The 24,761-nt window shown below is 43.5% G+C and overlaps 1 protein-coding gene across 1 annotated transcript in view; it reads right to left on the bottom strand.

Annotated features, from left to right (window-relative positions):
- smarca2 (SWI/SNF related BAF chromatin remodeling complex subunit ATPase 2) overlaps nucleotides 1-22,970 on the bottom strand; it is a 57,715-nt gene extending 34,745 nt beyond the window's left edge. The window contains 14 exon segments of the mRNA XM_030357914.1: nucleotides 957-1,060; nucleotides 1,738-1,795; nucleotides 3,790-3,920; nucleotides 4,244-4,294; nucleotides 8,407-8,577; nucleotides 10,156-10,329; nucleotides 11,572-11,745; nucleotides 13,319-13,445; nucleotides 15,898-16,147; nucleotides 19,375-19,476; nucleotides 20,204-20,656; nucleotides 21,219-21,348; nucleotides 22,739-22,931; nucleotides 22,933-22,970. Of these exon segments, the coding sequence (XP_030213774.1) occupies nucleotides 957-1,060; nucleotides 1,738-1,795; nucleotides 3,790-3,920; nucleotides 4,244-4,294; nucleotides 8,407-8,577; nucleotides 10,156-10,329; nucleotides 11,572-11,745; nucleotides 13,319-13,445; nucleotides 15,898-16,147; nucleotides 19,375-19,476; nucleotides 20,204-20,656; nucleotides 21,219-21,348; nucleotides 22,739-22,931; nucleotides 22,933-22,970 (2,156 nt within the window).
- Nucleotides 22,971-24,761: the final 1,791 nt, after the last annotated feature.

Here is a 24,761-nt window from a genome sequence, read left to right as displayed (position 1 = left end):
AGAAACAGTGTTTTCCTTTAAGCATGGAAAATGATGTGCCATGAAATCCATTGGAGGCCACCTCATTTCACACTATTGATTTCCTTGACTTCCAGATTTAGCGGATGGATTCTATTTTCCCTCCAGGCCTTCTAGCCAGGCGGGCGACCCATTACCGCACACTCATGTGGCCAAGCCAGGCCACTCACACATATTTTATTTGATGCTTTAAGATCCTTTACTTGACACTTGAATGAACCATATGGTTGAGTTTTATCAAGGTTCAGGATTAGACTAATGCTGTGGCCCCGGGCTCCCAAATAATTCTGCCATGAGAAACACTCTCTGGGGCTGTGTTAAAAAAAAAAGGATGGCTTAGTAACTTAAAATAAGATGATTTATTCTAGAAAGTTTTGCATACTTGGTTTGAATAGAACTCGGATCCGTCTAAACCGGAGAATTCTCGACTACATTAATTATAAGAAACGTGTCTTCTGTTGTACTTTACTAATTAATTGTATTCCTTAACAAGAGGTTGCAGATAACCTTTCTTTATATTTGCAATGTTGTGTTCAGGAATCAGCATACAGTGAATATCCTATTCCCTGTAGATAACACAGAGTGACTGTGATGCATCTTCTGCTGATTCAGCTTCTGTGCTCATCCTGTATCCTCAATCAGGGTTGGTAATATGGAGTGTAATCAGCAGACCCTTCCTTTACTCTTCCTCATCGTATATATCCAGCCCATCAAGATAAACTTCAAACTATTCATAATCTCTGGCAAAGTTTGTGTTTAAACAGGGAAGTGGAACTCAAGTGCGGAAAGTGAAAACTCAGCCTTTCCCTTGATGATTTCTTTCACGTTCCCTTGGATATTGCGGCAGCTTGATAAGCCACCGAAAGCCCTGCGGTGGTTCTAGAGATTTAGTCATGGAAAACAAAGGAGAGGAAGAAAAAATATGGACGGGCACGCACTCGATGATGTCCATGGCTGCCGGCACGGGAGCTTCCTCTCTGGGGGGATCCATTAGGCTCCTCTCCTCGCCAGCGTCTCCCCTGGGGGCCCCTTCCTCTTCCTCCTTTAAAAACAGGGTGGAGAACACAGGCAAAATAACAATGGGTCCTGAGTGCCACAGCTGGTTGGGACGCAGGCAACAAACAGACAGATACAAACAGACAGATAGAGGGGAAGCCCCCCCAAGGAGTGCATGTGCAGCTACCGCCCCCTGGTGGAGGCTGTTCGATTTTAGGACTCTTTCTCTCTCCCTCTCCCTCTCCCTCTCCCTCTCCCTCTCCCTCTCTCTCTCTCTCTCTCTCTCTCTCTCTCTCTCTCTCTCTCCCTCCCCCATCTCTCTCTCCCTCCCTCTCTCTCTCTCTCTCTCTCTTCCCCCTCCCTCTCTCCCTCCCTCTCTCTCTCCCCCCTCCCTCCCTCCCTCTCTCTCTCCCCCCTCTCTCTCTCCCCCCCATCTTTCCCCCCTCCCTCCCCCTCCCTCCCTCTCTCCCCCATCTCTCCCCCGTCCCTCCCCCATCTCTCCCTCCCCCTCTCTCTCTCGCACTCCCTCTCCCTCTCTCTCTCTCTCTCTCTCTCTCTCTCCCCTCCCCCTCCCTCTCTCTCTCTCTCTCTCTCTCCCCCTCTCTCTCTCTCCCTCTCTCCCCCTCCCTCTCTCTCTCTCTCCAGACTGCGCCAAGAGTGACCAAGGGTTTGACATTTCCATTCTTTCCGGAGTAGGTGTTCCTTAATGAGAAGGTTACAGACCTCTTCCTCGAACTCCGAGCCACTGTCCTCGCTGTCTGAGCGAGGTGCAACTTCGTATCTGCCGGAAGGAAGAAAGATAGGGTCACAAAAAGGATTTCAACAAGCAAACCTCCATGCCCAAAAAACGCTGCCGTACACATGGTAAAACCAACACCAAACTATTTGCAGTTTGCATAGAACATCATTTCCATGACCCATGACCCTTGACAGTTACATAGTATACATCTATCAAAAAAGAATCAGTCTCATGCAACATGTATTAAATAAATCTAGCTGGCTAGATTGATCATTTTCAATCAGTTACTCGCTAGATAATAACAAGCAAATATTTTTAAAGAAGGTTCTCAATTTATTGTTGTTTTTTTATTGCTTTTTCTTCTGGCACTGGCTGGCATCTTTCCCTTTATAATGGCTGTCCCCGAGAATAGGGAGTGAGCCATCAGTGTGCATCAATGCTTATTGATGGATACAGCCCAGGCCAGCCATAAACGACACGCAGGAAAAAGGGTAGATAGAAAGACGCAAGCATCCGTCCGCGAGAGATAAAAAAAGGACGCGAGATGAAATGCCCACAAAGGTGTCGGCACTGCCTCCGTATCTATCAATTCCCATGGGCCGATCAGGTTGGCTAGTTTCAGAAAGTTGAGAGTTTTGCAAGTGCCGCGGCCGATTGTTTCAAAATTTCACAAAGGTGTCGGCACTGCCTCCGTATCTATCAATTCCCATGGGCCGATCAGGTTGGCTAGTTTCAGAGAGTTGAGAGTTTTGCAAGTGCTGCGGCCGATTGTTTCAAAATTTCAAGTGCATTGCGGAGGGCTCAACAACGCTCATGGCAGAATCACCTAACTTGATTCGTTTCATCTAAGTTTCAACAAACTAAAGTTCTGTTAAGTTTCACATTGGTAAAGCCAGCCTACAACTATGTTAGAACCAAGCAGTGACCATTACTGCTTGTTTGTTGAGCTCTGGCAGAAGCGACCACAATATAGTTTATCTAGTGGACTGTAGGTGGCTTGTGGGGGCTGGATGCAGATAGACCCATCTACATTTTTTAAGTCAGCAGGAACATTCTTGATTTAATCTTGTCATACAAAACCAATACATGTTTCCTCTGTTCTGTGCTTATGGTGCGTTTTAATATCCATCCTTCTCGGAGGTCCGAGGACGTTGCTTAGCGACAAGCACAAACACGCCCCTTTTCCCCGGACGGCGATCTCGCCATCTAGGTTGAACTCAGTGGTGACCGAGCGAAATTCCGAGACAGAATTCAAGATGGCTGCGCCCATTGTGACTTGAAGTATGAACTGTTTTCATTGTGCTTGGAGCACTTTGGTGGCTTAAATTGTAATTTCAATCACTAGTATTACTGCAATACCTTACTGCGTCCGTATCTCTGCCTATGTACACAAATATATTGTATTTGTGTACAGCACTTCGGTCAACTACTGTTGTTTTAAATGTGCTATATAAATACATTTGACTTGACTTGACTATGGCCTATAGCCTACTTATATTGGATCGCCTGGTCCTCTGCCAATGCTACCGCGACAACAGCTTTCCGGGTGGCGTCCATGTTTCCCTCCAACGACCGAGCGAAATAATAAAACGCTTGAAGTGTGGGCGTGGCGTCAGATCCGAGATCCGAGTCGGTTCGCAGAGAATACTCGAACGCACCATTACTCTGTCTCCATAGGATGTATTTTGTGAGGTCCCGTTTGACAGTTATATTTCATAAAAATGTTATGGCCATAGACTTATTACGAGAGGCAGCTATTCAATTCCCGCCCGCAATGAGCCAGATATTGATTGTTCCTGCAGCTGGTTGAAAAGGTCTCAGACAACGTAAATACCGATGGGTGACGTCAAAGACGCTACGTCCATCTTTTCTTTACAGGCTATCGTGAAAAAAGAGTACCATGGTCATCTACAGTGCTTCAGACACATGTCACAGTGATGGAAGTAACTCACTTCTGTATTTAAAAAGCTAAACAACCTTCAGTGATGAAGGCCACAATAAAGCACATGTTTAGTGTCTAGCGGCTGGAAAATTACCCAGGGTTCATCTCTAGCCAGGCTTCCAGCTGGCTGGATTTCGGAGCTTCTGTTCCCTGCAAAACTTTGCCGGTCTCTGTTTGAATTACTTTGACGGGTAGCTCGCTCATTTGGCTGCTTTCGTCCATGGGCTGCGAGAGACACACAGAAAAGAACAGAGACATTTGCCAAACCTTTGATGCAGATCCCCAAACTCATGTGAATGTTGGTTGATTTCATCTGATAACCGGTTGACATATTTCTGACACATCATCTAGACACACATGCATAGAGAAAAGACACATAGACAGACAAAACTGCTGCAACTTTACACAAAAAATAAGCAATAAGTGTGTGTGTGTGTGTGTGTGTGTGTGTGTGTGTGTGTGTGTGTGTGTGTGTGTGTGTGTGTGTGTGTGTGTGTGTGTGTGTGTGTGTGTGTTTTCATGACCACTTTGTTCAAAGCTTTGCTCACCTCTCCGTCGGGGCCTATGGCGCTGGTGCCTTCACCACCTCCGTCGGGCTTCTGGGTGCAGTGCAACCAATCAGAGAACACGTAAGAGACAACATGAACAATACAGCACACACATTACATGTCAAGGGTAACGCAGGGTAACGCAGGAAAACGTAGGGCTAAGGCAAAACCGTGGCAAACCGAGCCTTAGTGTTGTGCCCAGTGCAGGCAAGCTCTGCACGGCTTGCTCCAACCCCCTCTCCATATACTGGGGGTGTGTAGGGCCAGAGCCTGCAGGATCACGAGGGATCCCCATCACCCTTAAGATGGCCTGTTGAAGCTGCTACGGTCATGCAAACGCCTTCACTGCCACGCAACACGGAACCGAACCGGCTAAGACTGAGATTCTTCCCCCAAGTTTCAGGAACATCAATGCCAACCCGAGCAGTGTCCCCTTTGCGACACTCACACACATCTCTGACACTGAAAATCTCTGTGTCACTCTTCTGTTCTGCCTACGTTCTGGCAACAGTCACCTCTTCGTTGATTTCACTGTTTACATTCTGCAATAAAATACCATTGCCATATATTTATTAATCCTTTGCCATTTATTTGAATCACATTGTATCTTTTATCTTTTTATCTTACATTGCACTTCTTCTACGGCACCGTCACTTTTTCACTTTACTATATTCTTTTGAATCTTCAATCTTGTGTTTCCCCGATGGCACGCAGAGCCCCCTGAAGACATTTTTCTGTGGTGCATTCCTCAAAGGTTAAGAATAGGGATGGTGTGAGTCATCGATCAGCCGTCGGTGACGTGCATCCACCATCTTTTTGTCCCTCGATCTTTCTTTTCTCTTCACAAAGGCTTTGCATGTCACAACGACTCAATTTATTCAACGTGGGTCTTACGTAAATAAGCAAAATAAGCCTAAATCTCCACGACGGGACCTCTATCAGCAGACTGCGTCCCAGACTGTCCCCAGACCATATGGTTTAATATGGTTGTTTTACCTGCATAATACGGCAGAGCAAATACCAATCGCTAGGCCACTTCAACTGGTGGGTTGTGTTACTTTATTTTATTCTTCCAGGAATCGGACTACTACTTTTGTATTCTGTCGTTTAGCCGAGGCAAAAGCAGCATAACAATAAGTATACTGCAGTATACTTCTTATACTTATAGTACTTAAAGTATTACCTAATAATACTCTGTCTGAATACCAAATATGTTTCCATATAGGTTGTTCTAATGTGCTCCAAATTCAAATCAATGTTTTAATTTGAGTGATTTTGAAAGTTCATCAAGCTCAAACTTGGGTAATTATGTGTGTTGTTATGTGTTCAAGAATGCATATGAACCAGTGGTACTTTACAGCCAAGACAATCTAACAAAATAGATTCTTTCCTTTGCCAGTAAACGGTTGATCTGAGAGGTGATTGAAAATCACCATTCCTAGATCAGAATGTGTAGTGTAAGCGGAAGCGCCACGCCTGATTTCCACCGGGGACGTACGCGCCGCGGAACGGCTGTGAACTCTGCCCTGCGTCAATTTCCACCGGGCGCGTAACGGCAGCGAAGCGCTGCCTTGCAAGGCAGCCGAATTCACGCGAGATCACGCGATAATCCTAAACCTAATGTATTCACCTTCCACTCCCAAAACGACTGCAATTAAATGCCAGGCTTTGTCCTTTCTGACATTGTCCTTATAAAAAGGATGATTTATTTCGTAAATTATTTCATGTTGCTCCACTTCGACAATGAGTCTCTCGTCGTCCATGTTGCCGACCCTCTGAGACCCTTTGATTGATCGACTGCTGACCTGGTGCCACCGGTCATGACGTAATGTTGATGAGAAGTTGTGATAGGCTACATGAGCTGAGTATTGTGTTTTATTTTTTAAAATTGACCAAATGCTCTATGGCTTTTACTTTTTCACTTCCAGCCCGGCTCGATCTGCTCTGTTGAAATCGACGCGGTTCAGCAACGGCTCGCGTCAAACATAGAAGTGCTACGGAATGATAGCGCTGCGGCACGGCGTGCCGCTCCTGGGACGCTGCTGAGACGTTCCGCAGCACGCCCGGTGGAAATGGTCTCATTGATTAGAGTGGCAGCGATCAGCAGCGGTGACCGCGGCGCAGCCGTTCCTCTGCGCTTACGTCCCCGGTGGAAATCAGGCTTTAAGAATGATTGCATTGTGCCTCAAACAGGATCGTCTCTGAAAACGATATTATATTATATTATATTTAGGTTTTTGACACACAGGTCATTGCTTGTAAGGCTTTGCAATACAACCACTAATAGCATGGACATTTTTTAAAAAAGTCAGATACTTGAGAGGGCAATAAGGACTAATAAATACGACTTTGATGTGTAAAGACTAGGGATGGGAATCATAGGGTACCTCATGATACACGAAGGGAAATCAGTTTAGAGCGCCTTATTTTATTAATTAAAATATGTCTATATTTGGCGGCAGCATATCGATTCTTGTATCGCACGAAATATGGCGACAATATATCGCTTTATCGATTTTTTGCGACACACTGTTGGTGTGTCTCAGCCCATGCTCAGGTGTGCTGAATCAGTGGAGCTGATTAGGAGCAGCTGGACCACTCGTCCAGACTGGAGACAAAAGCGAGAGATTCCCCTTCCCATGGGGGATGCTTTTGGTCATGGGACTGCTGGCTGGTTGTGCCGCCTCTCAGGGATTTGTCTTGTCTTTATGTTTTAGACTTTATTGTATATCTTAATGTCATGTCCTTTTCATATGTTTATGTAAATACATCCCACTGGTTGGGTGATAAAAGTTGTCCTTTGATATTTGGGGTCAAGGCTGGTTTGGTGTTAGCCCCAGTAGGGCCAACTAGAGCTGTGGCCTGTCCTACGAACCTCGATTAGTGGGTTAGCGAGGTATGTTGCGCTCAAAGCCTGGGTTAAATGGGACACGAAAGCCAATCTCTTTTAGCGTGTATCACCATGGGGACTTATGCTCTCAACCAAACCTGGTCGGGAGCAGGTTTTCAGCTTAGTCTATCCGGAGATCGGCTACTTAAATCGACGCAAGGCTTCCTCGCCACTCCTCTGACAATGGCATCACCATTTGTGGGTGTTCCCGTGGACCTCGGCGCACTTATCGTAAAGAGGGTTTTTCAGGACAGAACCGATCCCTTGGAAATTTCCGATGATATTCTTCATGAGATACAGATTATCATCAGAGGGTATTCGTTATTTGATCGTCCTTGTTGGACCATAGGTAGGCAATGCTACACAAAGAAGCTGTGCACTTACTGTTGCGCAGTGTGTCTGTGTTTCACGGCTATTTTCTGCCAGCACGCTTCTTGAACTTGTATGAATTCATGATGATGACTTGCTCATCCTGGGTGAAATACTGCTCTAGCTCTATCCATTGTGCATAAGGGTGAGTCAAATGAAGTGATAAACGCCCCTTTTATGTGAATGCGCATTAAAACATAAAAAAAAAAAAAAGCGGAACCTAAAGCGGAAAACCTGGCTCGACTAATTTAATCTAAAGTGAGCGTCGTGGTACCATTTAACTCTTGATTGCGAGTTGCGCCTCTGTCGAGCCAGGCTTTCCCAAGAAAGCCTGGGTATGTTCAGCGAGGTTCGTCGTACACCCCACTGGGGCGTAACATAAACAAACAGTGCAATTATCCACAACTAAGAGCATTGGCCCAAGCCCTGATTAACAGGGGGATTGTACATGAGGACACCTCTAAAATAGATGACGATAAAGAGAAACAGAAGTTGGTGGAGCTATTTGAAAGTGACGTTAACCAGCTGCGTCTTCTTTGCTCTGCTGTTCCCTATTTTATTGCTGACTTGGTGAAAATAAATAATGTCAGCCAGCTGAGTTAATACATCGCCTTGTTCCACCACCTGCTGTGTACATCTTGGTGGCATCACCCTCCAACATGAAGCACCCTGGCCTTTGGCAGATAACAACATATAAGGGAAAGCACAGCAATAATATGATAGAAAAACACACACACACACACACACACGCACACAAAACCCGCCCACCAGCCCACCCAATCACACACACACACACACACACACACATAAACCCGCCCACACACATACACACACACCCACTCTATCACACACACACACTAACACGTCCCATCATTATATCGCTACCAGGTGGTGCCCTGCTGACCTTCCTCTTCTTCTTCTTCTTCTTCTTGCCCTTTGCAGCCTGCGCGGCCTTGTGTTCGTACACCAGGTTGGTGAGGTTGGCCACGTACTCGTCCGTCTGCTGCAGCAGGTAGGCCAGCCTCTTGTCCTTCTTCTGGTCGATGAGCTTCCTGTAGCCCTCCTCATCCTCAGCCTAGGTGGTGAAGGGAGAATGGGAGGGGATGGATGGATGGACGGATGGATGGAGGTTATTGAGAGATAATAGCTTTATAAAATAACAGGGCCATGAGGGAGCAAGCCGGAGGAGGGTCAACAAGGGTTAATGGGGGAATTGCAATGCTGGAGAGGGTCAATACTAAGGTGGGGGCGATTTTACGACCGAAGGGTGTATCGTGGTTCGATAATGTGATGTCGGTGTGCAGATCAATAGAGTCAAAAAATGGTTATCGAGTTATAAGCGCTTGTGACACATTTGGAAACTGATCTTGAGTCTGGCTTACCCCCTGCTGCGGACACTTGAGCATACGGAATTTGATCTAACCTCAGCCAATCAGGGAGAGTGCTCGAGTACAAGGCACGAGGCCTGTTATATGGAAGGCGCTCAAATGGCTGCTTGTGCTAGCACCACGAATTGGCACAGGATTAATGTCGGAATACTTAAATTCGGTGTGTCGGATAAGGCAAGATTTAGCATACATGGAACAATTTATTTCTTGACTTTAAATCTTCCAATCCTCAAACATGCCTATTAGACTTATAATGGATTTGTAATATTATTTAGGCATGAAACGAGAACGGGTAAAAATTGATGTCCAGATAAATGCTTCCACCCTATCGCAGAAGAGAGTGTAGCAGCTTATGGCACAATGGAAGAGATAATGCACAGGGTGTGCATTATCCATTTCAGTTATATGGGTTTGGTGGTTGATGAAGAATAACAATTTGACAAGAAATACAACAAAAAACAACCACACTTTTCTGATAAAGTATTTGGGAAGTCTGTCGCTTGCTTTGGCTACTGCTTGGTCAAAATTACTATCAGATTTATTCTTATTGTCTTTGTTGTTGTTTTTGTCATATTCATATTATTCTTGCTCCAGGGACTCGCGGAATTGAGACAGCTCATTTGCAGTAAGAGAACCGATTTTTTTTGTGATTTTTTTTCCCCCCCTGTTGTCATGAAATTGGGACTTCAGATGAATTTTTCCTGATGTTATACGCACAGCTGTCTACGCAGAGTTAGTAGGCAGGCTCTGGTGTTGAAAAGGATCAGACACACATACATGCACACACTGCGTCGAGGAGAGCCTAGTTGATTTTTCAGAATCAGCGCCTTCAGATCAATGCTTTCACAGGGAGCAAAGAACTTCGATAAATTTAACAGAGTAAAAGTCCACATAAAATTCTATCAAACAGGGTGATTACTTTTTAAAGATCTGGTCGCATATTCGTCCAAAATGAAATCGATATTGCCTCTGAAAAAAACTTTTTTTCAGTCTCTGAGCCACAAGTTTATGTTAAATGTAATTTTTCTTTTTCAGTCGGTGCCACATTCCAAATGCATCAGCATATATATATTTTTTTTTCTGATTACTGGATTTTATGTATTTTAGTATACGTATTCATACTTATTTATTACTTATTCAAAATCACTCTTCACTATTATGGTAACTGAAATCAATTGATCAACAATCAACATATATTGTTGGTGCTGATTCCTCACACGCTGAAGATGGGAGCAAACATTCAACACAACACAAACGGGTCGTACCATGAGTCTCCTCATTCTCTCCTTCTCAATCCGCTCCTTCTCCTTATTCTGCTCCCGCTCTGTGTTCGTGTGCCAGGTGGCGATGGCTTTGGTCAGCTTCAGGACCTTGCCTGAGACAGAGCGGTGGAACTCCTTGAAGTCCTTAGCATGCTGCAGGATGCTGTTCAAGTACTCCTGGAGAGACAAAAGAAAATCGTCATTGTTCATTTTCAAAATCAAAACAAACAGCTTTTATGAGAAAGAAAAAAAGGCTTTTTACAGCAGGAACGACTTCCACTTTTCTGATGATTGAATGATTAAAAGATTGTGGGAAATTATTTATTATCATTCAAACTACAGCCAATTTTCCCCAGTGACGAACCTTTCAAATATAACAGATTTTAATTTTAATGGATATTTGTTTAGGTTATTATTAGCATTCGAGTGATTCCACAAATAGGTGTTTACAAGCTGCAAATTCACACGCATCGCATGTGGTCGGAAGGATAGCTGCTAACACCTAAAACTGTTGGTTCCTGTCAAAGACGCGGTGACGCAAGACCAACCTATTATTTTTCACCGAAGACTAAATCTAAAGTAATGAGTCTTCTGCAAACGACACAATGAAGAAATGGATGATAACGGTGCAAACAACAAAAACAACCTCGAAACAACACCCTCTGACAGAGACGGGTAATTGGAAGTTGTTTTGAATGCATTTGAAATGCGTTCTATTAAGTAAAAAAAAAAATGTATTTTTGAGAAAAGGCGGCAGATGCTTTCAATACGTTTATGAAACTAAAAGGTAATTGGAAGAAAATTCTCGCTCATGTTCGCCAATTACTCCCCAGGCACCATTGAATGTTCACAGAAGCTTTGTCTTGTTATTTCAACTCCAAACCTTTGCTACCTTCTCTTCCCCCTTTTCTCTTTTTACCAAATTTCCCTTGAATGACATACTATGTTAATCTATTCTGACTCGGACTGGAGCACATCCATTATTTAGCAGCCTGTCTCTTTCAGAGAAAACAGAGAATGGTTTTATGCTAAAAGTTGTATGTACTTTTGTTTGAAGAGGCTCTACGCTTTGACAACTTTAATAGCCCTCCACCCACCCCCCTGTTTTCCACACGGTAATTGTTTGGTTTAAATCCGGTATATCAGTAACGACAATAAGGACCACTAGACAATTACCATTATCCCCCATTGTGGCCTGATAACTAAAAAACCTCAGGATTATCTGCCTTACTTATGCATGTGCTTGCTACTCTAACCACTCTGCACTCTTTTCTGTTTGTTTTTCAAACAAAAAAAACACAGAAATACACCAGTTGAAGGTTAAATATCTGAAATGAGCAAATGCCAAAACGAAGAAGGTTGTAAACGACGGTGGCCATGACAGTGGTGCCACGCCCTGTCGGAGCGGGCCCGCGTCACCTGGTGCTTCTGCCGGCGCTTCCTCTCCTGCTCGATCTTCTGCTGCTTCTCCAGCTTCTCCGTCATGCGCGCCTCCCTCAGCGTCTGCCGCTTGCTGCGCTTGTACGCCTTGGAGTTGAGCGCCGTCTCCAGCGTGGTGTCCCGGCGCACGCTGCTCACCACCTCCTGCCTCAGCTGGGGGGGGGGGACAGAGAGATCATGTAGCGCATGGGCGCCAGGATTCCAGGGATGGAAGTTTACTTTTTGTGTATGAATATAGAGAGCAAGGTCGACCTTTGTGTTACCATCACAGCAATATGATAACCCTAACTACAGGACGGTGAAATAATGAAAGAATATTACAAAAATGATTAAAATGGGTAGTCGAAATCCAAACACAGAATTTGAATGTATATATTTACACAAAGCGTTATTAATATTAATAGCTTCAGTCATTCAAGGTGAACTAAGTGGGCGTTGGAATCATGGTTCAGTCGTTGTGCATCTCTTGTCCTCAAGCCTAGCCCCTGGGCTCAGTCCCCAGTGTCTTTGATATCAGAGTAACAGGCACCCAACCCTAACATCAGTGTTGGAGCACGGCAACAGTTTGACCGGAGGGCAACAGCCGTGCCCATCTCAGGGAATTAAACCAAAATGCCCCGTTACATTAATGTAACCCAATAATTCCCTTCTGGGGGAATGAAAAGACACGTCTCTGCTCAGGGGCCGAGGGATCGAAGGCTTTGAGGCATCCCCATCTCATCCCGACAGCCGCATACCAAACAGCGTTCTCATTCAATAAGAGGAAGTGACTATGTTACGCATTGGCTCTTGACAGTTCATCAAGCAAAGAACTTATTTCATATTTTCCCTGGGTTAAGATTGAAAATATTTTAAGACAAACAGCAATGCGATTAAATATTAAATTTGCAGATCCACGATTTTTACGTTAGTTATTAAACAGGGCTTTTTCTCTTTATCCCGACAATTATAAAAACATTAAGCCCATAGCAAATACAATTTATCATATGAGTTACCAAGTGCATCAAACCGATTTAAACCCTGACTTTAGCAAGGAAATTGACGGGTAGACCTCCCCAAAGCATTCATAGATTGAACAAATAGATGAGGAAATTGAATCAGGTGTGTGGTTGTAATGAGGTTAACATCCCAAAGGAAAGAAGTCATTTTCATTTCCACTGTATAAATAACACAAAGTGAATGAAATTGCTGTCCATAAATGAACAAGCAATTCAAGCAATGCACTGGGAAAAAAAATAGGATCGTTTGCGATGTGCAAAGCCAATTATCAGCTAGTTTGAGGAAAAATACTTTTTTGATACATTTCTCTCTACCCCCGCAGGTTAGATATGACATTTTATTGTTTTTCATAGTTTTTTGGCCATTTGCTGCCTATGAATAAGCTTTGATAAATGTTTGTGATTGACTAAAAACCTTAAGAGAACCCTGAGACAACCCCATAGAAACAAGGAAGAAAAATGCCAAGTTTCTTTGTTTCACACCCACATGTTATGTTGTTGTGGATTTGTGTGGCGGAGAAAAGCGGAGGAAGACATATATAGACAAATATTCGATAATCCGGCCTTCAACACACAGCGTGGTAACAACAATTGACCACATTTAACTGGACAAAAACACATATATCTTTTATATTATTTTACTGGCTGATGAATTTCATGATAAAATCCAGATATACATTATGAACATGTGGGGTGAGTCCGGGTAACGCGAGGCACTGGTTGAGTACCTGCCGCTGGAAGTTGAGGAGGCGGAGAGCCTTGAGCTCCACGGTGGCCTTGGTGCGGAGGTCAGGGGGCAGGGACCCTGGAAGACTCTCCAGCTCCTGGATGCGGTGGGCGATCCGCGCCTGGAGCCTGCCCAGAATACGACAAAGGAAAATGCCCATTACGCAACCATGTTGACCGTGGCAAGGCACAAGACCCACTGTGTGTGTGTGTGTGTGTGTGTGTGTGTGTGTGTGTGTGTAGCTTTGAAAAGGTCTATGTGTTTGAGGGAAGATTTAGTTTGCTGGTCCACTGCCTCATTCATCAATATACAATTCGGTGCGAAGTCTGCCATTAAGTAGTAACCACTGAAAAATAACCCATTTATTACTTCTAAATACTAAACTGATGAATAATTGCCTCTGGAAAATGATTAGATTAACATTTTAATGTTTGGCATTTTAGATTAGCAATTCTGCGTCTGAACAAGGCCATTATGCTGAATTAATCTACAGTGTTGCACAATTACTAAACTACACTTGTACAACTTATTCTAAATGTTAGCATGGCACCAGAGGCCAGGATAAATGAGGAGCTTCACAAACAATTAGTTGGGGCCTGAAACAAATGTGAACAGATGGAATGGGAAACCATTTCAATAGGCCTACATGCATGGCTGTTTCTATTGATATAATCAATTCTAATCACAACCTGGACACCCAAGGTTCCTCAGATGGCCTTCAATTTCTAAGAGAGATGAAGTGCCTCAACTTTCACGCTCGATGGTCTGTCTGAGGCGTGAATAGAGGGATCGATTGGGTATGCAAGGTTAAGGGAGGTGGCCGACTTTTACAGGTCCCAGAACACAGAGAACATGAACCGCCCGCTCCCAACGTCTCAAAAGCCCCAACAGCTTATTTTTTCCCGACCTGATTAAGGACTAAACCCCACACCTCAGGACTGACTGTTGTTAACCTTGTTATTTGGTATTTATTTAAAAAAAAGAAAATCCATTACCTCAGGAACCCTGCACATTTGGCACATTTATATTTATACTTATATTTATATTATACATCATACTTATTTATTTATTTATTTAATTAACACACAGGTCACCTACAAACTAACCTGGAGAATTAGTGGTGCTAGAATAGTGGTGCTAGAAAACAAGTTAAAAACTGACCTGGAAAATTTGATGTAGGTGACACAGGTCACCTACAAACGGACAGTTACATGTATATAGTGTTTATTTTATCTTATTCAAATGGTTTTGTACTATAATTTTATTTAAATTAGTACATTTATTATCCAGAGTTTAGTGCAATCTGCCTTTATGTACTGAATGTATTGTAGATTATAGTGGTGCTAGAAAACAAGTTAAAAACTGACCTGGAAAATTTGATGTAGGTGACACAGGTCACCTACAAATGGACAGTTACATGTATATAGTGTGTTTATTTAATTCAAATGGTTTTGTACTATAATTTTATTTTAAATTAGTATACTTATCTATTATTTTATTTTATTGTATAACAATGTTTATATTTGAAGCACTTTGAGTCTGCCTTGTGTATGAAAAGTGCTATATAAATAAAGTTGCCTTGCCTTGCCTTGCCTATATACTGTTTTCGCACTTCTCTTTTCCCACTGTACTGCTGGTCACCTGTGAATTCCTCCCAAGGGGGATTAATAAAGGACTATCTTATTCAGAGACACCATCAAAATAGGGGGTCAAAGGATGTCCATCAAGGTTACATGGCCTTCATTAAACCCGTATCGACATTTTGTGGCCGGAAAAAACAAAATAAGCATTTTGGAATATGCATTTTAATTTAGTAGGCAGAACTATTCTAGAATATTGATAGCCGTTAAAGAGCCAGTGCACCTGCTGTAGCAGCTGGAATTTGTACACTAGGAAGGAGGCACTGTATGGTTAAGGCGCCGCCTTAACAACAGTAGGGCCCCGCCTTGACTACCAATGTATAAAAAATATATATATAAAAAAAAAGTTATTTTATAAATAACTTTTATTTATTATGCAATAACAAAGTGCAAAACTCTCATAGGGAAAGAAAACATACTTTCATCAAGTACAAAAAATAAAGATAAATAATGCATCACTAATACTATTCAAACAATAGTCGTGCCATGAAGCTTTTTGAAAGGAATTGAAAAGTCGGCATCAGGTGGTTGTATATATTATTGTGAACTGAAACCCTTGCGAATCTGCCTTTATGTACTGAATGTATTGTGGATGACAGTGGTGCTAGAAAACAAGTTAAAAACTGACCTGGAAAATTTGATGAATATGTGAACCTTACTAAATATTTGAACTTTAAAAAGGGGCCGTTGATAAGATTGAAGGACTATAATTTCAGTGTCCTTTGTTCAAATTGGTCAGGCCGTCCATCAGCTATCAGTGAGCGAAATCTGCTGTGAGAATGACTGGCCCCTCAATGGAAAATACAAACCAGCGGGCCAGCCACCGTGGCTGGCCCGCTGGTTTGTATTTCCCATTGAGGGGCCAGTCCTAGGTGGCTGAGCCACCTATGGCGCATGTTCAATTAATGTTGCCAAGCCAAGCGAAAGGAAGGTTCCTTACCTGAACTCTCTCTCCTGAAGGATCCCCACCGGGTCCAGGCCCTGGGGTTTCTGCACCGGCGTGACGCGGTTCTGCTTCTGCTGCAGCTGGATCATGGGAAACCCTTGCTGCCCGGGCCCTTGGGGGCCCGCCATGCCCCCGGGCAAGGGCCCCTGGGGGAGCGACGCGGGCTGGCCCTGCACAGGGAGCCCCCTTCCAGTGGCCGAGGGGAGGTGTTTCTGTGGGCTGTTTGGGTTGTCCCCACTCTGCCCTGGAAAACCAAAAGGATAGGGCGTGGTAAATGTTCAGTAGATAGCCCCCCGGGGGCCAGTGGAGTCTGTGAGGCCGCGCACTCACACTAGGCCATCGGTACCGTGCCCAAGTCCGTTTCACACCCGTACCGTGCTCAAGGCTAGATCGTTTGGCTAGTGTGAGCGCGCCGACCGTACTCAAGTCCACTTCAATTCCGTGGCCTGAGCACACTTCAGAGAGGTTTTTATTTTGTTAAGAATGAAGGCACACGTCTGAGTGTAGGCTACAAACGCGACTAACTATTTACAAGTGCAGAAGCGCCGACATATTCTTTATTTTGCTGACGACTTGTTTTTTTTATCCTGACAAAAGAGCCCGTTGCATTTACAACAGAATGAAACCCAATAAACCACCAATGTGTGCAGGGTCCGGGAGGTTAAATCGGGGTTCTAGCTCAAGCAGGAAATTTACCTCGGGGAGTGTAAACGCGCGGAACATGCCGCAAAAAAAGGCGTGCATAAAACGGCCTATTTGGCTGTGTAAAAACGCTCAGTGAGAGAGGGCTGTATCTGAGTAGGACGACTCCAAATAAGCAACAAAGTCAGTAAAGGGTCAACTGTGTTCTCTGTGTTGTTCTACTAAGCAGCTGACGCTTGGTGGTGACGTATTACGTAACTAATAATAATTGTTTTGTCACTTTTTTTGTTGTCACGCAATTGTTACTACTAATAGATTTTTAAAGGCTTACCATGTCCAGAAGTCATTAAGAAAATTGCATTTATTTATAAAAATGTATATGAGAAAAAAAATCGGAATAAAATTTGATAAGCCTCTCTTTAGTAGCCTTTAGGGGCCACTCACACTAGGGCCACGTCCCGTGCCCGAGCTCATTTGCATACTAAAGTCAGATGACGTATGTACAAGAGGCAACCGTACTCAGGCCCAGTTGAGATTGCCTAGTGTGAGCACAGGCCAGCGCACAGCAGGGGGGGGGGGGGCAATAGTACTTGAGCACGCTACAGGTGTGAAACGGACTTGGGCATGGTACAGACGGCCTAGTGTGAGTGTGCCCGTAGGCTACTAAGGGGCCACTCACACTAGGGCCGTTTGCCTGTTCCTTACTGCAGGAAGATTCAGCACGACTCCCCCCCTCACAGTCACACTGCTCCCAAAGGCCGTGGCATGGGCACGATTGCTCCTTCATACATACATCATCACGTCGTTATACGATAAATACGTCATCACCAAGCGTCCTCGCCGCGATAACAACAATGGAGAACAACAACGTGAATGCTGTCGTCGGCCCAAATTTCAAGTAAACACTCGACTTCACTATCGCACCAACGTAAACCCACTCGTGAACCGCTTGCCGCCATTGTTTAAAATGATTGTTGTGGGGAAGAAGGGCATGGACCTATAAAGAAAGAAGGGTCGCGCAAGGACTACGTCATCCAGCTCACGTTGCGTATCCGCGCGTGTGCGCGTGTCATCTCATTAGCATCTGTACTTTGGTCACGGCACACCTCTCCCAAGTGTGCCGTGGCCAAGGGGCCGTTCCGTGCTGGAATACGGATGGCGTGGTCACACTAGCCAAACGTTCTAGACTTTAGTATGCAAATGAGCTCGGGCACGGGGCCGCGGCCCTAGTGTGAGTGGCCCCTAAAGGCTACTAAAGAGTAGCCTTTAGGGCTCAAATTTTAATCCGATTTTTTTTCTCATATACATTTTATAAATAAATGCAATTTTATTAATGACTTCTGGGCATGGTAAGCCTTTAAAAATCTATTAGTAGTAACAATTGAGTGACAACAAAAAAAGTGACAAACAATTATTATTAGATTTGTCCAGAGTCCCCCTGATATTGCTGTGGAGGCCTTTAAAGGGGTCCATCCACCCACCCTTGCCGGGCCCGACCTTGTATAAAAGGATTTTGTCGCTGGGCAAGTAGAGAGGAAAATGGATCGGCCTTTCACAGCAGTTTCCCATTTGGGCCGGTAACTCCCACATGGCCCCGAGGTGAGGCAATGGGTTAAAGGAGCCATGAGGACAAGGGATGGACCTGCGTGCAATATAGCCCGTCTGGTGTGGGTTTGTGGGCCATTAGTGTCAGGCCGTGTTCACACTGTGGTGGGATTAATGTGCTAAATGCGTTTTGACCTTGCGATCCCGCTGGGCCATCGTTTTCAAAGCACGGGAATCCGTTGAGGCTGTGTTAGTGCGTCAGTGGATAAGTCTGAAAACGCAGCATTTGTGTGAGGCCGTGACCACGTATATCAATTAACTAAAGGTTGCTTTGAATAAAAGGGTCTGCTAAACCGCTTCATTCAGTTCGAAAAAATTTAAGAAAAAAAAAAAAAAGAAGTTGGTAAATATGCTAATATGGATAGGAACGTTTCGACATGAGAATAGCGTTTTCACATTCATCTAGCATAGTGTTAGATGCCTTGAAAGGATTTCAGTTAAATATATGCAGGTCAGGTTTCACGGCAACTCCTTAAGAACTTAAATATCCAATACATAACTCGGAAAATAAGTTGAAACTTTATTTGAACCCTTAACTCTGATAAAAGAGGTTGATTGACCACGGCACTATAATGTAGTCTTTTGAAGCAGAAATACTTTAAACCCAAGTAAGTTTTCGCAAACAAGAAAGCTGTGATGAAATGCAAAGCATATATATGAAATAAATATTAACTGCATATATTATACAAATATACACAGTATAATTGTAAAATAACTCATCTAAAACGTACAGGTAAACCGCGGCATAACGCGGGCCCACAAAACGACTATTCGTATTCACTCATGTTGTCTGGAATGAGCAATTGAGGAGTCCTTTAAATAGTCATGAACCACTTGCCGCATGGGGCGACAGAGGCAGCCAAAAGAGCTCTGTAATTAATTAATAGTATTCGACAACACACCCATTAACAAGCTCAGTAGAACAATTCGGATATTACTTTGCCGAAAACCTCTGATTAATACCAGACAACAAAGGGCTTTTAGTCATGGTAAAATCAGTAGTTGGCTAATTGCATTGATAAATCTTCTTGCAAACTACTTCTTACAAAGGGCGCCGCAGATCTACAGATCAATGAAGACACGGACGTTTCACTTGCGCGTCTTAAAAGGCAATCACCACGCTAATTGAGGCCCAAAGACATTATATCCGAATTCACGGTATGTCGATCCAAAGTATATCGCGGTTTTAGTGTATAGTGAAAAGGAAGAATACCACATACTGACCTTCACACCAAGACTTGGGTCCTGAGCTCTGACTGTGAGCCTGCATGACCGGAGTGGGGCAGGGGCTTGACTGTGGACCGCTTATTGGAACCAGTGGCATGCCTTTGGAAACATTTATATGCCAGATTGTAAGAATTAAGAACAATCCGATGTAACGTCAATATACTGCATCTGCCTGCCTGTTACTCTTGGGTGTAAAACGGCATGCATGCTAGAGTCAAACCTTTTGTGTGCCAGTGAACAGTGCACACAACATGTTTGTTTGTCTTAGTATGTCTATTCAACAGAGTAAGCTATGCTATCACAGATAGTGTAATTCAGAAACGAATAGTGTGAATTCCGATGTTTTTGCCGGTCTTCAATTTACTGAGCTCAGTACTCCGAAAGTAACTACGTGATGGCACTTTGAAGTCATGCTCAAGAGAGGCCGACACGCGGAGAAGGATGGACTATGATCCCTCCACGCTGTTGGAATCATGCTGTGGATGTGTGGAGCTCGGTTTAGAAAGCGATACATCTTGACATCATAGAGAGGGTTAAGCTTCTCGGACACTTGTGTACAACCCTGCGGTTCGTGACGCATTTCATGTATAAAATCGCTCGTTATAATTGCTTATACTATCGTACTCAGACAGGTACGATAAAAAAAACCTGTTTAGCTCGCATCCGCACACTAAGTCTTTCATATAGTCGCCACTGTGAATAAGGGAGACCTCAGTGTCTCTCAAATGAAAATAAAGGTTATTATATTGCATTTTATTGTATAATAAATATTCTGGGTTCACTAACACTCTTAACTCCATAAGAAGCACGTTGAGAGTGTTGTTACCTGGAGACCTGTTGTAAGGATTAGCAGTCGTCACATGCTGCGGCTGCTGCTGTTGTTGTTGCTGCTGTTGTTGTTGTTGCTGCTGTTGTTGTTGGTGGTGCTGTTGCTGCTGCTGCATTGTGGGTAGGCTCCTCTTCCCCTGAACAGCCAACTGGAGGTTCTCAGGGAGAGGTTGGCCGCGGCCCAGGATCTTATAGGCCAAGATCTGGGCTCTGAGCTGCTGCAGCTGCACCGGGCTGAAGGTGGAGGGCCCCCGACTCTGCTGGGTCCCGGCCGCCGCGCCTCCTTGTGGATCCCCGGGAATCATGGGGCTGGACTGGGTCGGAGGCATCTGGGGGGGTGTAGGACCCCCGCTGCTGCCGCCACTGCCTCCTCCTCCTCCCCCACCCCCAGACATGGGGCTGGAGGCGTGGTCGTGGACCCCGATGGGTGATGGGTGGGGCGACATGTATCCTACAGTGAACAGGAAGGCGTCACTACAGATCGACCCGTCACGATCAACACATTCATCGTTCATGGCACGGATTTAGGGACACATAAATACATGAATAGAAGTCGACATTGCGACCTTTGACACTGTAATTAGCCAATCATGAAAGGTTGTACTTGATTTATAAGAAAAAAAAGAGAGGAATTTTAATATTTACAACTGTTAGCCTGAAATTAAATTTAAAATAGTTACAGCTAAGAAATTATTTTATGATTTTTTATATATATATATATATGCATATATATATATATATATATATATATATATATATATGCATATATATATATATATATATATATATATATATATATATATATATATATATATATATATATATATATATATATATATATTATATGCGCCACGATATTCATTTAATCGATAATGGGTTAAACCGCAATGAATAATTTCTAAAAATAATAATCCCAATCCTAATTTTTTTTCATAGTCTTGCAAGTTTTACACAAATTACAGTTGCCCCAGGCCAATGACCATTGATGTTGTGTACGGTGCTCTCATAATGACCTTGGCTTTGCGGGTCCATGGGACTCTGGGAAGGCCCCATGCCACTGTGGAGAGACCTCATGCTAACCCCTTTCATGTGGCCGAAGTGCATTGCGTCAGCCATGGCCTTTTCGTGCATCCCCTCCATGGACTGAAAGAAGGAAGAACATCAAATATTTTTAGTTCGGTTTATGACACTGCGATGACACCCGGAGGCACTGAATGCTCATGACCAGAATCCCAGGTTCACCGAGACTGAAAGATTGCAGGGGTCTCCACAGGGTTGCTTGTAATGTTGAAATACTGAGCAGTCTTGAATCTATTTTAGATATTGCAACCAAGAGGAGAAAAGGATCCCACCACTTCACACTTCACACATCCAAACTTTTAAAGATCTTAACTTTTTGAGTCTGCAAACTGAAGGACAAGATGGGAACATTTTGAAAATGTTGAAACAAGTCGTCAGCAAACACAGTGTTAAAATAATGCATTTACTGGCATAAGTGTCAAGGAGTCTGGAGGACATGGTATGGGATTGGAAGGTTCTGCCATTTACTTATATATTTATGGATATCAATCCATAATGATGATATCTTGGAAATGTTATGATTTAGAATAGTACATTTGTTACATATTTGTTTATTTTGTTTGGTATGTTTGAGAGAAGGGACTTCGCAAAAAAGAACAAAAACACATGGTATAAAAATGTACGAATTATCCAAAAGATTTTTTATCATTAGTCCCAGGCAAAGATGTAACAAAGACTCCCCAAAACACATCAAAGCAAATGCAGAACAGGACATGCGGTTTAAAGATGGGAAAAAGTCCCACAGTTTTTAATGACAGTAAAAGCAGTAACGAAAAATATACATATAGAACATTGCAAACAAATATAAATACAGACAGACATAGGAAATCAAGACCTATAGAACGAGAAGGGCATAGCAAAGCAAGCAGCGGCAAAAAGAGCGTTTAGTGCCAACCTCTGTATGTATTAATCATCCATTCCCTTAATTGGCTACTGAAAGACCTATAAGTGTTTAGAAGTCTGATGTGATATTGAGTTAAATACCACTTTCTTGAACCTCTGACAGACCAGGTTGAATGGCAAAGGCCTTTTTCCTCAACATAATATGCAATCCCCTCTTATAGACACCTAGGGACATGTATTGCTTCTTCTGTTACAAATAGCTCTTTTAAGCCAATGTCCATAGGCACATCTTGAAATTTGGCAATCCAGTGGAACAGGAAATGAAATTGAGTGCAACACAAAGTTTTAACAGGAACTACGGCTACATCCAAGAACAGGATATGGCAGTTACATAAAAGTTCATAGCTTAATAATGTCTTTGACAAAACTATTTTACAATGAATACATCGAGTTCAAATTTTGAATCATGAGTGATAAATAACTAAATAATAAAAATGTATGTGTGTGTGATGCATGACAGCCAAACTGCTTTCAGCTACGGTCCCGATATGTTGACAACACCAAGGTTAGTAGGATCAACACATTGCCAAGGAGATGTTGTTGCCATTACCTTGTGCATAGGATGCATGCCATCCTGGGAGTACTCCCCCTGGCCCTGCAGGCCGTGAGGTGCACTGGGGGTGCCTGGCCCAGAGCTAGGACCCATCATACTGTGGACAGAGCCTGGTGAGGGGTCTGAGCCCGGGCTGGGTCCTCCTAGGTTGGGGCCCGGAGATAAACCTGCCGCTGGGGACGGGCCCGGAACGAGACATGCTACTTGATTGGTCTCCAGGGTTTGACATCTGCTGGAATATTGGAAGGGATAATGGATCACTGAATAGATTAGTCATCACAGATTTCCATCAATATTTAACATTCTCTAAAGGGGAGATATTCCTTGGCCCTTAGAGGGCTTTAAGAAGGGAGGAATTATAAAAGGTGTAGCCCTTTCAGGGGTTTACTGTGATCATGGGCTATATAAATGAAACAGACTTGCCTATATTAGGATGCTACGAAAGACACCATACAAACAAGCAAGCGAGGAAGGAACACTGGTTGGACCTCCTTTAGAACTAGAGTTTATTGTTCCGAAAGTGACGGAGGCGCACCTTCAAATATTCATGTCTTGGCTTATTCCCTTACTGACGATGACTCTTCTTGGTATGTATGGCCTGTGGAAGGCAATGTATTAGGTATTGAAAAGATTTCAGTATTCGAATGCATGCATACATTTGTTATAACAGACACACGAAGCTGATGCTACTTTCGGTCAGTTTAGATGTATAGCGCAGGCGCGCACACACACACACACACACACCAATTGCGGATAGGAGAAGAAGAAACATGCAGTCAAATCGATCCTATAATGTTATATAAAACAAGTTAATGTCTAGTTGGTAACTAACGTTGCACCCAGGGCACACGTTGTACATGTATAAACTCGTAGTCCTTGTTGACATGAGAATGGGAGGTAACGTTGTGAGCAGGGTACAGTTTTTTGCACAAGAATATTTGGATTTCAGCGCGGTCTCCCAGACCTGGAAGCCACCATTTACAAATCAACCACCAAGGTGAGGAAGGTCCACCAGACAGCGTCGATATTCAAAAAGGAACTGCGTGGACCTAAACACTCAATACGGCAACTCTAAATGTACTACAACATAATGCGTGAACACACCGCAGGCCCCTTGTTGATTAGTGTTCACTAAGCTTAATATCCGCTAGCTGCTCGCTATTGTTAGCAGTACTCATAAGTGCGTCCGAAGTTTACAGAGCAGATCGAGTTCAGCCTTTAGCATGCTGCGTAATACGACGGTAGACGCGATTACCTTTGGCCAGAACTACAACGGCACGGGTTAGCAGGATATGTCTTCACAACGTGACACTACAGTGTCAAGTTTCCTCCCCTCTCAATGTTGTGCTGTCACATAATAAGTCATGTTTTGTGGGCATAACTGATTTGTCAATAGTACAGGAAATTCCTCCCTGCTGTGTACCGATTGGCTGAACGGCGCATCCATCATTTCGCTTTTCTTTTTTGGGGGGGGGGGGGCTTGCAATTGCCTTGATGTTGAACTTTACAAGTTGTACATGCATGGTTATAATAAAGTATGGGTTTATTAAACCCCCTTTTTTATTTTGGTTGACAGAATAGCCGTGATATCCGTGCTTGCTTCCTACTCTGTTCGGAAGCTTCATGCGAAACAAAACCCCAAAAATGTTTTTGTGCATAGCCAGTTCCAGTGTGGGCGTGATCTATCCCAAACAGACAGACACATAGACATAGACAGCCAGACAGGCAGAGTGTGTGTGTCCAACTCAATGAACACACGGCGGCAGTATTGGTCTATCTAGTTTCGCCCTTGCCTTGACACCGAGAGATCGTTACAAAACAAATAGGCATACGTCAGTTATGTTCAGATGGATGGATTGTTCTACACATCAGCCTAAACTGCGGTTCATCTAATGTGGTAATAATATTATTATTAATAATAATAATAATAATAATAATAATTATTATTATTATTATCATCATTATAATGATAATGATAATAATTGTGTTATGAATTATTCGATAGGTCGATAAGTTTTGA

Source organism: Gadus morhua, chromosome 6, assembly GCF_902167405.1.
Source record: "Gadus morhua chromosome 6, gadMor3.0, whole genome shotgun sequence".
NCBI lineage: Eukaryota > Metazoa > Chordata > Actinopteri > Gadiformes > Gadidae > Gadus > Gadus morhua.
This window is presented reverse-complemented; position numbering and strand designations above follow the sequence as displayed.